This window comes from Apaloderma vittatum, unplaced genomic scaffold (assembly GCF_000703405.1).
Source record: "Apaloderma vittatum isolate BGI_N311 unplaced genomic scaffold, ASM70340v1 scaffold568, whole genome shotgun sequence".
Classification (NCBI taxonomy): Eukaryota; Metazoa; Chordata; class Aves; order Trogoniformes; family Trogonidae; genus Apaloderma; species Apaloderma vittatum.
Window position 1 is genome coordinate 1 of NW_009728791.1, and position 17,658 is coordinate 17,658.

At 38.1% G+C, this 17,658-nt stretch overlaps 1 protein-coding gene across 1 annotated transcript in view; it reads right to left on the reverse strand.

The window, feature by feature from the left end:
- Positions 1 to 1,321: 1,321 nt before the first annotated feature.
- The window catches only part of LOC104277520 (guanine nucleotide exchange factor VAV3), a gene marked incomplete at both ends in the record, with an annotated part of 37,526 nt that continues 21,189 nt past the window's right edge, over positions 1,322 to 17,658 (reverse strand). The window contains 2 exons of the mRNA XM_009874177.1: positions 1,322 to 1,422; positions 4,301 to 4,402. Coding sequence (XP_009872479.1) covers positions 1,322 to 1,422; positions 4,301 to 4,402 — 203 coding nt within the window. The remainder of the gene's footprint in view (positions 1,423 to 4,300; positions 4,403 to 17,658) is intronic.

A 17,658-nucleotide genomic window follows, 5' to 3' on the forward strand; every position in this document is an offset into this window, starting at 1 on the left:
ATATTAAATATAATTTTAATTTATTTTTTTTTAGGATATCCATAGTGGGTTCTGTGGAAAACTGCAGCAGATCAGTGAAGGGTAGTGGATGAAGTCATGGTGTAATTCAAGCAGTGGGAGAGAGATAATCTCTGCAAAAGCATTTTGCAAAGATTGTAGATAGTAATGACAAAAAGAAAATAACCCAGCGGAGGAGGTTGCAGCTTATGTGAGATACGTAAGACATGAGAAAATTCACAAGCTATTATGAAATAATTCTGGAACAGAATGTACAGGTTTTAGAGAACCAAGAAGGACAATTAATTAGACACTTTCCTGACATACACAACTACACTTTCCAGAAATCGTTGTGTGATCCAACAGCTTTTCTCTTTCAAACACATTCAAAGAATAGGAATTCAAACATTAACGAGGAAGGAAATTCAGAGGTGGGGGGTGGGTGTTTGTCCATTGCCCCCCGTTGTCTTTCTTCTGGAGAGAAGAAAGAATAGTTATGAACCTGAAAAATGGCACTATGGTTATTTGACGAGCTGGCTGAGCATAACAAAATCACTGCCACCAACCGAAGAGCTACAGGGAAGGAGGGAAACATTTGGCATCAGTGGCAAGAATCTCAGAAGACATCACAGAGAGAATTACAGATACAATACTGGACAGAAAGCAAAGAGGTCAAGTTTGGTCGAAATCTGAGGGAGATCAAGTAGTAGGTGAAGTCAAAAGAGAACTTCAGGTTCCAAAGAGCAGAAGAATAATATGGGAAGTGCAAAGTGATGATGGCCAGGGAAGAAACTCACAGAATACAGTAATTAATTAAAAGAGGAGGGAAAAAAAGATCTAGGTGTGGAAAGTAAAGAGTCATCAATCACATTTTTCTGAATATTGTGGACAGAAGCCAGAGAAACCAAAGAGATGAAAGAGGAAGCTGAGGCAACACAAACAAACAGCTTTAGAGGCTGAGAGGAAAATATGAAAATTGACACAAAGAGAGAACCACAAGGATGATAGATGATACGTCATGCAGTAGGTGTTACATGTGAACAGCCTATGACTAAAATGAGAGCAATTCCTTGTTGTGTACGACACTGACAAAGAAATTGGATTTGACTTTTAACAGTTCTCTCCTGCTTTCAAACATTTCAAGTTAGTAGGAATAAAAATCCCCGTGAATTCAAAATGCAATTCTAATTGTGCTTATAAATGGTAGTTTCACAAGTATGTATGTTACAATAAACACAAATTAGAGGTAAATTAAACCTTAATTACATCTAGCAAGTTTTATGTCCTAATTAAAAATGGTATTTTAACAATAAAAGTTACTTACCACCTGAATTAGCTCTGCCACAATTGTCTAATCTTCCTAAACACTCTTTGTGTGCTCCAGCTCCACATTTAGAACAGAGATAGCCTTGATAAAATGTTCCCCTGTAAAATAAAATTAGGTAGTGAGACATTAGAGGTGACAAATTCCATGCATAAAGGAAATAAGAGAAATGGCAGAAGGTATTAGAAGTCATTTGCAGTTCTACATAATGATAGTCCTTTAAAGGTTGGAGAAAGTGACAACTGACAAGCAGCTCATCTGCCTTTTGTCACTCGTATACTTTCAAAATTCACAACTAGATAGTTCTTCTGGACTACTAGCAGAATAACAATTTCCATTTCAATTTAGCCTGAAGCAACTTTGGCACAGTAGACTCGAAATTGTACTATTGGTACAATTTGTACCATTATACTATCCTACTATAGATGTACGCTTCATTTCATCTCAGCGGAATTTGTGTAGATGCCATGAAGAATATGATCCATTTCAAGAGAGTTGCAAGTTTGAATATGCATTTAAGCATTAAAAAGTTCACAGGTTATATTGCAAATAGTCTTGACTTTGAATTTGTTAATTTAAAAAAAAAAAAAAGAAAACCCACACAGATATCTGGGCACACTTCACTTAATATTCAGAGCTACTAAATAAGGAGCCACTTTCCTTACTCTAAATGTTCTCCAAATCCCTTTAATGAACTGGAATCAAAATTTGAGTCTGAAGAAACTGATGGATTTTCAGATTTGCTTGTGGCTTTTCTCTTAGGTGCAATTCTTTGAATAGCTAACTGTGAAACAACTTTTTACATGTACCTCTAAGCAACTGCATAAGTTCCATCCACTGATGTATGTGCTTACACTTCACACTAGACGTGTCTGTCTCCAAGATAACCCTGAGCAGTTTGGAGTGATTACACATCCTAGTCTAACATGACATCTTCAGTTTCACAGGAAAAAAATCAAGTGTCTCATAGGCAACAAAGTATTGAACAAGTTAAATCCAAATAAAATGCACAGCAACTGCTATTTTACTACAGCAATTTCCAGACTGTTAGTGATGAAATATACTTCAATGAAATTCAGAAGCTCAGTATTTTTAAGTATTGGAATACACAACCTTAAATAAGTGGAAAGTATAAAAATATTTTAACGCAATCTTCCATTTTCATTTTTTTCTTATTGCTACACAGGAATAAGGTAAAAGTATAGGACATAACATCATTCACTACAGATGCTTCTAAGACTAGGATTTTATATCCACTTAAAGATTAACACTAAGGATCAGATTTTTTAATTTTTTTAAAGTATTTACATGTGAGCTTATGTTTGAAGCTTAAAATGACGATTTATTTGAAAAAGTGCTTTAGGCACTTTATGGGGCTAAATCCAGCAGGCTTTCAATACAGCTTAGGTATCCATGGACACGTCTCTACACCACAAGGTAGCCCTCGAGCATCCCTGAGCTATCTTTGAGCAAACTGGCATGTCTGTGCAGAACAAGGCAGCATCGGGCAGGCTGTGTCCTGAAAGCAAGACGGCCGTTTCTCAGCAACAGCAGGTAGTGACAGAGACACAATGACTCAAATATGCTGCTTCAAATTCAGGAATTAGCTCTGCTGTCTCTAAGTTCGTGACATCTGCACTAGTCCTCATAGTCATTTAGATCCTATTGCATTGAGGAGGAAAAAATAAACTTCAAAAATGAGAATATCTCTGAAAATCCAGGTCAGTCTAACTGTTCAGGAAAAAGGTTGCTAAAGGGAAGATAGATGACAGGAAGGAACATACTCGAGGTTATTTTATTCCTTGCCTGTGCTTAACAAAAGCCTTATCCATACTTAGTTGAGAGGCGTCCCTGCCCACAGCAGGGAGGTTGGATTAGATGATCTGTAAGGTCCCTTCCAACCTAGGCCAGTCTATGATTCTATGATATTTCAAACGCCTTTTCTAAACTGCTGTGGCTACATTTTTTGGACCATCAACCATATGCAATGCAGAATCACAGAACAGTTTGGGTTGGAAGGGACCTTACAGATCATCTAGTTCCAACTCCCTTGCCATGAGCACGGACACTTCCCACTAGTCCAGGTCGCTCAAAGGCCCATCCAACCTGGCCTTGAACACTTTCAGGGAGAGGACACCCACACACTTCTTGGAGCAATCTGCTATGGGCATCTGAAGTGGCCAAAGTTTATAAAGCTCTTGCATCTCCAACTTACGCGGTGAAATTTAGCTTCAATACATACCTCTACACTATCGGACATTCCATACTTACCAAAAAAAAAAAAAAAATCAAGGTAGCTCCTAAAAGATAGCTCAAAAAATTAATGAGAAGCTACAGATGTGCAAGCATGTGTTTGTTTTACAGGAAAAAGGCAGAAAACATGGAATATCATAGCCCAAGTTGGCCTTTTAAATACTTGCTCATGAAAGCATTAGTGATCTACTAGCATTTCTTCTTCTTACCTGGCTTTGCAACATCTATGATTAATTTGTCTACGTATCTCTGGTTCAGTAATGCCTGTTAATGCTTTGGTTATTTTCTGTCTTGCAAAGCAGTCTCCTCATATCAAACATCTATGAGCATCATCACCATTTGATTCTCTGGAAATATATTCCATCTGTTCTTGTAACTCATGGTCTACAGCAACAAGCCCCTTGGAGCAGCCATGGTAGTCAAAATTGTACAAAACTGTTGTCATTTACCCTTAAAATACAACTCCTGCATTAAATAAAGCAATCCTCATAAACGAAACACAATAAAGCAGCCCTCTTATAAACGAAGAGCTTCTTGGGGTTTGGAGCTTTCAGCAGTGCTCCTGCTAATATTTGGAAACTCAATAACCAAAACTTGCTAATACAATGAGAAATACTACATAAGACTTCAAGACTTGTCTGTCTCAGACAGGTAACCAGTCAGTCATGTGTTTCCACATACTCCTTTGACTCAGATATTTCACTGGGTGGAGGAACTTAATCTTACCTCAGAAGCATCTGACAGACTTTGCAAGATGTCACACGACTGAAGGTATGCATTTTAAACTCATGAAAGCTTGTATCCGCGTAGTCTGGCCGTATGTTTGACCTAAAAAAAAACAAAACAAAAAAAAGAACATCTGCTTTTAAAAGAATGAAACCTAGAAGATAACGTAGCATTCTCAGTAGAAAATCTCAATTCACAAACAATTAGTTTTATTTACACTTTAATGTTTTTCACTTAAGTGAACCAGAAATACGGACTTCACCACATACTTTGAAACAAAATCTGGATTATGGTATTAAGCAGACCTGGTCCTCCAAACACACCCTACAACTACCTTAGCCATCACAGTAACTAGAAAACTATACATCAAAACAGTCACCAATCACAGGTTTTTATTCCTGTTCCAGTAACTAGGATCATCTTATGGACCTAAAGAGTGCTCAGGTTTTCATTCTCAAATATTTTGTCACGTGGATGTACAAGGAAGATCAGCTCATACCGAGAACCACCACATTTGAAAACACGAGCAACAAATTTGGGAGAGCTAGGTCACAATTATTCAGCAATACACTGGATAACAAGTGATTTCAAAAGCAATTACAAAATATTTACTGAGGTTCAGCTAGACTTTCTTAAATGCATTGCCCAATGCCTACAGATGGTGTTACACACTACTCACACTACTAAGATACCAACAGACTATTGGCAGACTTATTTACAAAGATCACATGTGTTTAAAAAGCACTGGCCTATTACCATACGTGTGTTTGGTCTGTTCTCCCTACTGATCCTTTTTAGAAGGAGGAGAACAATTTAAAAATGACCCACTCGTCATTTTGTTGTACTGCTGACCGTTTGCAGGTTTACTTAAATTTTATTAAGTAGTCCATTCAATTTTTTCCTGTCATCTACCCCATTTCCAAGACTGGTGGGGAGAACAATAACATCCCTAAATGAGATTAACACTGTAAAAAACAGTAAGACTGAAATGGTAGGTGCATAATTTAAAATTAAGCTAGACTGCATCAGACAAGATATATACATATACACTAAGAATTAATGTATTTTAAAATATTATTTATATTGGAATGCTTAGTATTTCCATAAATTTCTGGTATTTTTCTTGTAAAAACATACAAATACATGCTGCATAGGAATTAAAATAGGAAGAAGATCCTGAGGACAAGAATGCAAAATGTACAACACTCAAAGGACAGACCAGAAGCTTTTCTGACACAGAAAATTACAAATTCATGCATTAAAGTTGGAGGTACTTATTAGATAGTTTCATTTTTATGTTTTACAAATAACTTCTAGACTGAAACCTAAACCAGTCACAAATTGCAATGAAACAAAATACAGGCAACCATGCACGCATCAGTCTCTCCAGGACTGAATGAAAAGGCTTATGAAAAAAACATTCAAAGAACCTGTTTAAGCATCTAGTGTCAGAAAGGTCAGTCTTCTAATCCGCCTGCTGAAAATGAACATGCTAAAAAAGAAACCATACTCAAAAAGCAAATGGGATTTTGCTTTTGTGCTAGAGAATAGCCTTCCACTCGGCACTGTTTTCCCCGGCTCCCTAGGGTCTCACTGCTATGATCCGCAAGGTGTCGATACCACAACTCCTGCTAACCACAACAGAAACACTAACCCATCCACAGAAGGAAGGTACTGGTATGAGGACAAAATTCATCTCCAAAAAGTAAGGAACTTTTCAAACCAGGAGAACAAGGTATTATTTTGGGGCTGTTAACTCTGCAGAGCCAGGTCTGTGTTTCACATGTTCAGCAAGGGGCTGCTAAAACCTCGTAGGCTACGCAGTCAGCTACCAAGAACTCTCCAGAATGAGCTACGGTACTTACACTCCCAACAAAAGCTGGTTTTTGTTGAGCTGCTGTTTGGTTCAGACCAGGAGAGCTTGCAGAACCATTTCAAAAGTATCAGCCTAACATGCAGAGACTCATCAGATTTGAAAGCGTATCAAATTAATCCTTGCAACCTGACTATTTTTCAAGAACAAACTAAAGAAAAATTTTCATTCATTTAATGAGAACAGGATCAATCTTCAAAAATAACAAGCATTACGGATTAGGTGAAAAAAATGACAACCTCACGCGGGCAGTTGTTTAACACAAGCATATGACTGTACAACTTCCTTTTGTATGTAAAAATTCTCTTCCATTCTTCTCTCAGGCTATCTTCCACAAAAATTGAAATACATGAACTACTGAAAATATACCTCCTATTAACAGAACAAAGATGATACACTGTGTTCATTCTCCTTTGTATTAAAAGTACTGTTTGAATTTCTTTATATTTTAAAAAGCCATTCAGTTTCATTTTACAGTCCTTAATAGAAAAAGTTATTCTTGAGAGGAAAAAAAGCTTAGTGCTAACGAAAATGGCAAGGAATTAAGCTGTTGCCTCACAGAAGAGCTGTCACAAGGCCCTTCACCTTCTTTCAACATATGTTCTTTTCCTGAACCTATGGGCTGAACTCTCAGATTATAATATTCTAAACAAGACAGAAAATATACCCAGACTTACATCCTTACAACTTTGGCTCTCCAGCGTATGCTAAAAATTTGGATACATTTGTCCTACTTGCACAAGTAGGGGAATGCAGAACTGAAAACATATACCACAATACAATCCAAACTTTGGAATATAATGCAAACTTTGGTTGGTCTTGTCCCACTAGGCACACCTAGTTTAGTTTCAAGTACTACTTGGTTCTTAGGGATCATAAAAATGAATCATAAAGAGTGAATCCCTGATATTATTTTTTTAAAACCCCACCAACTTTTTGTCTAGCGATTCTAAGATCCTAACAATTACTTCAGTAAGTTCTCTATCTAAAAACCTGTTCTTTCTTCACTGTCTACACATCTCTCATACTCCCTGTCAATTCACTACCATCTGGCTTCATCTATCTCCTTATTGGCTATGGCCAAGCTAGGACAAATACCTTCTAAAATAGCTTTTCTTAAAAGACAAGAGCCCGGCTAGCTCTTTCAGGGGCACACAGCGACTATTCATACATCAAAAGGACCTTTGAAACTTTGCTAACCCACCCTTCCATCACTCAAAAGATAACACTTTTCTTACTTTTTTTCCCAGAAAGGAAACCCAGAAGGGAAAGGCCTAAAAATCTCCAACAACAAAAGTTCAGTGAATCAAAGGAGACACCACTCAAGTACATCGCCCGTAGATTAAATGAATCTGGAAGGGACTGGTGCCTCAGCATATTAGAGAGGATCCTGTGTAGAAAGAGCAGGAATCAAAAAAAGAAACCAAACCTTCTGCTGCTAGTCTTTCTTTTTGCACTGTCTTAGAAGATACGTCCAAGCACTTGTCTCCAAATGAGCAATGCCACTGCGCATTCACCAAGAAGAGTGACATTCATGTTCTCTTTTCTCTCTTCCTCTTTATTTCTAATCATTCATCCTGACTGTCTCAGATGTGAGGTCAAACAGGAAAGGGAAAATGTCATGGGTTTTATTTCAGTTTACACATTAGCAAAATATATTCTCTGATTTTAGAGTCTATCACATTTCAAAAATATGGGGATTTTACCCATTAGCTCATAAAGAAGCTCTTTTACCTACAGCATTCAAGCCTTACACTGATACTCAAACGGACCAGAATGGCCATAACACAATAAAGAGAATCACAGAACATTCCATCCTTCTCAAATCTTCTTTTCCCTTCTACTTCCCAACCCATGGGCATGTTCTAAGACATCGGAAAAAAATGAGCATTAGGTCAATATTAATTTTAAACTTAATAGTAAGAATATTTTCTTCAGAAAGAGAATTGCTTGCCAGGAAAAAAAGAAGAAGAAAAAAAAATAACCCACATGCAATTGTCATAAAAATTCAGACATATTGAAGCAATTTCTGTGGCTAGGATTAGGAAAAATCTAATTTGCGACTTAACTGGATTTCTTCTCCACCACAGTGGAACAGTCACTAGTCAAAGCTTCTAACAGGCTCCTCGGTCCACCTTCCACAACAACTTCTACTATACGGTGCCCCAGGCTCACTGCAAATTAAATGTTTTATCCATTTCTGCTGTCAAACAATCCTGATGAGTGGCCAGAGCAAGAAGTCACCCACATACCAGGAATAGTTAATCCGAGGTAAATAATGACAGAAAACTTGTACCTCATTTTATGGCAAAACTCTGTCTCTTATTTTTACAAGCAGTGTGGGGAGTCAAAAGTAGCTTCCCTTCTTCTCTTCTACTTTTTCCCCAGGCTGTTTTAACTCCTACACTCTAGCAGAACCAAAATGTCAGGATGCAGAAACGGAGTGAATCTGTAATTAGGAAAATTTCTCCAATTCTCTCCTCAATTCAGCAGCAGAGATTTTGTAAGGGACAACCACGAGTGCCCTCTCCTGCATAGCGCTGGATATCCCTCAATATCCCTCAGATTCACTCCAGTCACTACAGCAATGTCCTTGGGCTGCCCCTGAGCCTTTTAAGTAAAACTTTCTCTTTCCAAATTGTTTGCAGAATATTAGTCCCACGGGGACCAATCCACTGCTACATCACCAGCCCAGAGACTTGACGCTGCTTGTCTTGCTAGTCTGCTTTGTCATTTGGACACGCAAATCTTGTCTCTGCATCAGCCATCAGAGCCACCCTTCAAGGGGCTGAATGACCATCACCTTCAGTTAATCCCACATCTCAGAACAGATCTTTTGGCTGTAAAGGATGAAGCGTCCAGCATAGGAAGGAGTTATCCAGGTATCCTATTCAATTGCCTTTGATATCATCAGGCTTCAGAGCACTCCAATTTTCCTGACCTCGTGGTATGTGAAATATTTCCCTCTTAAAAATACTTCTCTGCATTTGCACTGCCACTTCTTTCTCCTGACTCCTACTCCTCAGAAGAGTAAATTGATCACAAGCCAACTCTTTCCTCAGCCACCCACATACTGCAACACCTTTATAAATGGTGTCAGAAAGTGTCACATTATCTACAGTCCCCCACAAGCTTTCAGAGTCAGAACTGATTCTAGTAATAATCTTCGCCTAGATTAATGGCACAGCTGGTCAGAGAGTAATGCTAGAGATAGCCCAAAATTATCTCGTCAAACAAGATGTCCAGGCACCTATTCCTACGCCTAGAGAATAAGGAATGAATTCTCTCTACTATTCTATCTCAAAATACAAAAATAATAGTGCATATGAAGAAAATGAAACTGTATGAGCTACAGTCTTCTAGCACCTTCCTACAGCAGCTGATCAAAAACTTAAAGGAGTTCTTAACCCTTAAGACACGAACACATCACGATCAAAACACTAAAATAAAGCAATGAACCTTGGCAGTCACGACATACCCAACAGCAAGTTCTACACCTCACTTTATAAAACCAAACTTTCATCACCTTGGGTCTAAAGTGCTTCCAGGACGCACACTGCCACTGAAAGCATACATCATCAATAACAAGCAGCTTCGATGGGACTTTTTGCTGCCATTTCCTTACATAATCAAAACCATATTCTATTGAGAAAACATTAAGAGTGGAATGTGCCTGAACAGCAATGGCATACAACAGGCCTTTGGCTACTTTATAGCAACAATTCAACTTTTCATCAGCATTCCTACATTCATGTTAGTTTCCAACAACTGAATCTGTACAGAGTATCTTTCACAACAGGCTGGACTGAACAAGTGAATTGTAATTTCTTCAGTGGGCTAGGTACAAACATGCTTTCTTTTACTACCAGTTTAAATTTCCAATGCACAGTTAAGGCTTACGAAATAAAATGCATCAGGAAAACGACTAAGCTTTGAGCCTCAAAACGCTATCTTATCTCTCTACTAAATACGTAAAATAAACACAGACAATGTGTCCCAAGAGAACAAATAAAAGGCTAAGAGATAGGAGGAAGGAGCTATAGTCAGCTATTTTTCCTATGTGGACAAGTGCATTAAAATCCCAAGACATCGTTTCCAGAAAGGCCTTATTTCTAAAGATACAAATGAAAAACCTTACTTCACAAAATTTAACATCCTGTGTACATCTTCCCTTGGATGTGTCACCCTTCAGATGTTTCAGAATTAGCCTTATGGACTTTAAGAACTATTGTCTCAAGTTTGCTCTGCACAGACATATCACTGAAAGCCTACTAGCTGCCAACAAATCTAACAAAAATATAATAAAGGGATAAAGTAAAGTATTATGTTGATTAATTAAATTCTTACAGCAAGTTTAAAATTTTAAACAGGAAATTAATTAAATGCAAATAACACTGCCTTTGCCGAAAAAGAGCACATAAAAGAGATGAGATGGTATTATAAAAATGTAAAGAGTAGCAGCAACTGTAATCTGCCCTCTTTAGCTCCTGGTCAGGGGCGTCAATCTCACAGCACACCACTTAAAACAAGAGCATATCCAGGAGCGGAGAGCACTGCAAGTCTGCCGTCTTGGAGCTTCCTGTTCTGCGAGGAGTTAAAGGAAGGAGGCTTTAGCACACAGCACTAAATCTGTTTCCTATTGCCCTCAACCCACCAGTTAGAAAATGCAGTTTAAACAACCTGCCTGCAAGGTCCACTGCTGCCCTCCACTAGTGACCAGTTCTGCCATTTCTTTTAATTGCTTCCTTGGCGGTGTTTCAGTACCAGCTTGACTTCAGCAATTAAGACCTGTACAGATCCCTCCCCATCCTGAGTCTAGGCCACTGCAATGACGTTGCTTTTACCCATTACAAACATTTCAATTAATGTTGAAAAATTACTTCTCCGGAATATTTAATTAACAACTCAACTTCTCCTTGCTAGACTTCACATATTTTTAAACTAAATTTATTTTTTTTCTTAAACCGAAAGGAAAAATGTGTTGGGAGGAAAAAAAAAATTGAAAAAACATTTAATATTCCTGGAAATACATGCACATTGCTTTTCCACCAGGAGAAGCACACATACACTTAACTGCAGGAACCGCACCACATACAGGAAAATAAAGAACAAATACACCACGCAGAGTAATGCAAAGGTAACCCTTTGCAAGTGGATCCAGAAAGCTCCTCTCAAAAGGCAATTAGTTGCAAAACAACACAGGGTATCAACAAGAGCAAGTGCTGACCTAGACTCTGTTGAGCACATCACTTCTGTTAAACACACAGAAAGCAAAGGCACTGCAAACACTGACTGCACGAAGGCTTTCTTCTCGGGAGACTGATGACAAGCCTCAGGTATCAGTTAAGCCCAGAGATACTCCTCCAGATTGTCCTCACTCAGTGAGACTGTCAACTTGCATAGAAGAGAAACCTTCTCTTCCCCCAGCAGCAATTCCACAACCACAGTTTTTCTGTGTGACCTGGGCGGAGATCTTACCCCAGGGGATTAAGGATGCAGGTGCCCGCTTATCTCTTGTGCAGACGCTGGGGATGGAGATCAGCAAGTCCTGCACAGAGAAGCAGCTGGAGGAGGGAGTCTTGTGGTGCCAGGACAGCCCTGTTTTGGCTCAAGAGTGTGGACATACAAAGATTCATGCCTTCAGGAAAATCCTGAAGGCAGATAAATTGCTTCAAAACAGAATCCTGAAGGCCACAGTGCCCAGAGTGAACACTTTTGCTTCATTATCCTTAATATACATAACAAATTTGACATCCCCTGACAACGTTATTGAGCTTAATGAAGTACCTGCTAAACATATGACTATGGTACTCAACTCTCCGCCCAACTCAGGCTAAGTGTCACCCCTGGCGGGGAAATAAGGTTAGGGTATAAGGAATATGGAGGGAGTCCATCCCTGGGGAGAGAGAAGACCCAGCTGAGGCAGTCGAGGGGCTGTGCTCCTTCTCCTTCACCCAAGACAGGGACACTTTCTTGGAAAGAATTGTGCTTTCACCTTTTCTTGAGAAATACCCAGGGTAGTATTTTGCTGGCATTGCCAGTACTATATATTAGCACCATTGCAGTGAGTGAATTAATCAACGGCAATCCTGAAGCCACTGTATCTGTCACATTACTAAGTAACCTATTGTTTACTATTTTGCAAATTGTCTCAGGTCAAGTCCTTAACCAGGCCCTGAACCAGGCGAGCGTTTAGCTCCGGTAGGTGCCTCCCACAGCCACATACTTTTCACGCAAATACTTTTTCACCTGGAATAGCACTGAGTGCCCAGAAAAGGTTCTGCATAGCAGTACAGTGAGACAGCTGCCCTTTCTTTGGGGTTGGCAGTTTTCCCCCAAAAAGGAAAAACACCTCAGGAAGTTCTAATGATACTTCTTTTTCAGGGAGTTGACTCATTTTTGCACAAATGCTTTTTAAATCATGTTTTGAAAATCTTGTTCCCCTATCAGCCTCTTCAATAAATGGAATCATGTCACGAGATATTACACAGGCTTCAACTGTATGTAGATGTTTGCAAATTATTCCGTAATTTTAAAAGCGTATTATATTTGAAACTAAGGAGCCATTTCACTTGATTAAAACTTGGCTTTAGAGAACAGCTAGCGTAAGTATGCCCACCTGTGAGCCCAGAGGCATAACAAATAAGCAGATGCATGAAGTACCAGATAAGGAGTCTGCAGTGAATTGCAACTGTTTTAAGTATTAAAAGAAGAAATACTACAGGGAGCTCAGATAAAACTCAATACCTTGAACTCTTCTCAGCTCTCAACCCCGAGTTAGACCTTTGCGTTTTAGAGCTGTTATTATTCTGCACTCCAAGTTATGCTTAAAATAATTCAAAATACTCCATACAGAACTCTTCAGAATTATGGACAACCTGAGCACGAAGAACATTTTAAGGTGTATGTGACATGAAATCTGATGCTGCATTCATGCAGTATAGCCTATAAAAAATGGCAAAGGTTAATACCTGAGGACACTGAAAATTTTCATTCCAGTTTTAGTTATTATACTAATATTTGACATCACTGCAGAAAATGCATCAATAAACCTAGATCTGCCATAAGTATTTCTAAGTTATTAATTGCTAACACAAATATTTATGACAACATCCCAAGTTAAAATTCCTGTTTTGTGCCAAAGTGACCTCCTTTCAAAATGTTAAGCACCTTCAGAGTTAGCCATGACAACTGCTAATAAGTAAATTTTGCAAAATTTAACTAAGAAATAAAACACAGCTAACATTTGTCACATATTCAAATGTTTTAAGTAATAACATAGACAGCAGAAGAAACAACAAAAAAAATATGTTACTGTCAAACAAGACAAAGAGCTTTCAGCCATACGAAGAATCTAATGCAAAGTTGATCCCAAGAGATATTCAGCCTCGCTCCCCGCTCTCACGTGCCCACGACTTCCCTTAGAATCCCTTTCCCTGCAAGCAGCAGAAGCAGCCTCATGTTTTCCTGTCCTCATGTTCCATGCAGAGTATTCTGGCCCTGTGCAACTATCGCCAGTTCGACACAACACACCCTCATCGAACAGAAAGGCATTTTTGTAACAAAAGAACAAAATACGAGTATGGAGACAATACCACAAACAAATGATGGTTTTCAATCTTTACAAGGATTTATTTTTTACTGTTAAAAAGGTGAAGAGAAAAAAACAGCATTCTTCAAGGGTACTCTCACCAGAGGTGGGCAATGCCATTTCACAAAGGTTGATTTTCAGCTTCTTTTCTATCATCTCTTTTCAGAAGCAATGCTGATTACTTACAGCTAATTCATTTTCTCTGTTCCAGCTAGGCTGTTGTATTTCAGAATCATCTTTGAAGATGCTATTTACTGAATTAATCAATCAATCAATTCTCCATATGCTAATCCTCAAACATTCTGTTTTGTTACATCAAAGAGTCTCCATCAAGAAGACATGTCACATAATTAAATTAACCATATCACAAGTAAATTGTGCTTTTGATCAGGAACGTAAAATTTCTAAGACTTTGCCAGGAAATTTGCTTATTTGATCGTATGATGAGTGGCTTTTTTGAGATCAAGGAAATCATCTTGTTCACTTTTTGGAAATGTACTGCATTGTTTTAAACAAGATAATGGTTTTCCTTTTCCCTTATCAGCCCACTTCCCCAAAAACCACGGGAGATGGACTGCTTTGAGCTAATCTGTTCGTGTGTATAACATTTTTCAGCACCATCTGATAGCAACAAATCGCTGTCACATATCAGTATTTGTAAAACAAAATTATCAATACTTTACACAATTTAATATTCAGTGGCTGAGTCTTATTTGTGAAAGTCCTCAGTCTTACAAATTCAAATTTACAAACGTGTTTGTCTTGAGAAGCTTTACATATTTTATTATATATTTACACTTAACAGAAGACAAACGTCTGTTTTGGCTTAAAAAAAAGTAAAAATATAGAATGTATACAGCCATAAACTTGTAAATTACCAGGAAAATTACTAAATCTGCTAAGAAAAAAAGGTTGCAATGGTATATAGGAAGAAACTAGGATATCTGCTCATATAGCTAAAGTATCAGGACAAATATGTAATGCAGCGTTCCATGCCTAGACACCATGGACAAAAAACAGTATTTAGATGGTGTTACTTCAATTTATGATGCGGTGTCATTGCCAGTTTATTTCAGGTAATATTAAGAAACACGTATTAATTTTTTATAGCAATATACCTGCCACATTGTAAGGTAAGTTGCAAAAACATAAGGACTGGGAAATCTTTGATTTTTGTGAACCAGAAGACATAATATCAAAGTATGATTATCATCTCCAAGTGTTTGCAGTGTTTTTATAAATTCTCTTTTGCTTTCACATTCTACACTGCCTTCACACCATGCCCTTCATCACATACAGAACCTTCACACAGTCCTTGCTGTGTGTGGAACAGTCTAAAGAAATTGCCTAACTATACATATGTTGGGAATGGTTGCTTATAACCCTGAAAAACATTGGATCAAAAAAGAATTCGAGTCATAGCAAAGAAGAGGCAATCATTCCTCTTCCGCAGACGTGAAGTTGCCATTCATTTTTGCAGTACTGAAAAATTTATACTGATAGAAAAGCCCAGGCAGACATGTTTGTTTATTGCTTTGGTAACCTATGTGAGGTTGGTGTAAGTGAAACACCTTTTTGCAGGCCCTTTGAAAAACAGAGCAGACATCGACAGCTTTAAAGTGCTCTGGCAAGAAAGCTTTAATTTGTCAGTGTTCAATATGTCAGAGCTCAAATATTCTCTCAGAAGACGTCTTAATGCATATGCATTATTAATGCACTATCTGAGGGAACACATCTATTCCAGCTGAATCTGACCAACGTCATTAGTCACAGAGTGCAAAACAAATTTGGAACTAGATACAGTAACAGGTAAGAGAACATTCCTCACCTACCTTGTTTCTTGTGCTTCCCTTAAAATTTAGAAAGCCAACAAGTTCTACCTACAATCCATGAAATTTGCCTAATCTAAAATGTTGCACACACACACACCTACCACGTTTGAGAATCAATGAATCTCAGGATTATTTCCTTACAACCGGACAGCGTGTGAATTTATATCTAATCGAAATGGTAATTTTTTAAAAAAATCTTAGACTGTACCCGAACTGCTACACAAATTCTGTACTGACCTAAAACTTAAATACAGTGTAATTAAAACTCAAACCACTAATTTTTTGAGGCTCTATAGCTTTCATGCCTGAAATCGCTTTTATTTGAATATTTAGAAAAAAACTCATTAACTCCATAATCCCAATCACTATAATGATCGTGTGTTTCCCACTGATTTTTTCAGGCATTTCTAATTTAATGTTGCAATTTCAGTAACAATGTCAAAGCAGAAACAACAATCATAGTGCTTCTGAAGGTGACATTTTAACTAAGTCCATTAAAAAAGGCCCGTTCCTCTGCCTGCAAGGTGTTTTCATGCACTTCTCTGTTCATGAAAGAGAGATGTTGAGTAAAGCCTAATTAACAGGCATGTTACAACACTGTGGCATGAAACTTTGCAATATTGGTTTCTGTGCACCTTGAAATCCAGCAGTACTGAACTTGAGCTGACAAGGCCCTGAGCAACCTAAGCCCTGCAGGAGACCATCTCCAACACACCCCTTCCTAACCTGAATTCTTCCGTGATTACATTTTAAATTGCATTTCTGTGTAACATGTCCCTATCTAGGAATATATATCGAAGTCAAGTTTGCTGATGGCTGGTTTTTAGAGTGGACTGCAAAGCGCAGTTGAGAAGCCAGAGACAGACTTAATGGAATTAGCAAACTGGGCATCACGATGACAAAATAAATTCAGCACAATCCGGCACAAGCTATTGCACTCAGTATTACACTAATGGATCCAGATATTAAGTCAGTGGGAAAACATAATAATATGGTCTTTCATGGAGAAGGTCCCTCTGCCATCGGGACGAAGACAACATGCACCTGGCTGCTTGCTCTACCGTGATCAAGAAAGAAACTACACACAAAGAAATATTTAGCGGGATGGAAGCAAATGTTTGGTATCAACATCAGACAGCTATAGTAATAACCGACATTTTCCTACAGTCTTTATTCTATCATCTCATATGAAATTAAAGAGAATTAGGTTCATCACAGCAATGACAAGAAAAGCAGCTGCCATGTAATAAGAAATTATGTCTGATAGTCAGCTAACTAGCTTCCAAGTAATATAACTGAGGTAAACACATGCGTACAATAGAGGAGGACAACTTTTACTTTCAAGGAGCTTTTGCTTTTGATAAAGAATGGTTAGCATAAATTCACTGACAAAAATTAGTCAAATGTTTGCAAAAATAAGCATTTTTAAAAGTAAGGAAAGCATCTTTAAGAGAGCAATGCTCCCACCTTTTAGCATAAGCTGAGTCACATAAAAGTATCAACTATTTTATGTAATTTGTAGGTATGAGACATTACCTATTTTTTCTGACTCTTCTGGTTATTTTTAATACAGGAGAAAAGAGGTACGAGCATGTACTACTAGAAAATCTAACAAAATTGCGGCTCACACTCGCAATCAGTTTTTGATGGCTTAGTTACAGAAAGTAAGCCATGCCCTTTAGCAAATTGCTGACAACCCCTCACTCAATACACAGTGTCTCTAATTTGTCTGTACACTATTAATATTATCTTGGATATGGAATGACTTTGCATATAAACCAATGTCATTTGACATGCTAGATTAAATTTAAACATTCCACATATACTATGGTAAAGTCTTTGTGGTATCTTTTAAACGGCCCATATTCACCTATACAGCTGTAGGCTCATCCACGCTATGAACAGAGTTCCAGGCAAAATCGCAACTGCTCAAATCAACCACTGTTAAAAAAATTATTTACTCATTTGTTTATGGCCAGTAAGCCATCGTTCCCAGCTTCCTCCACGACAAAGCAAGTTGTCATATGCCACAGTAACATCAGTTGTGCCTAATGCATTCCTG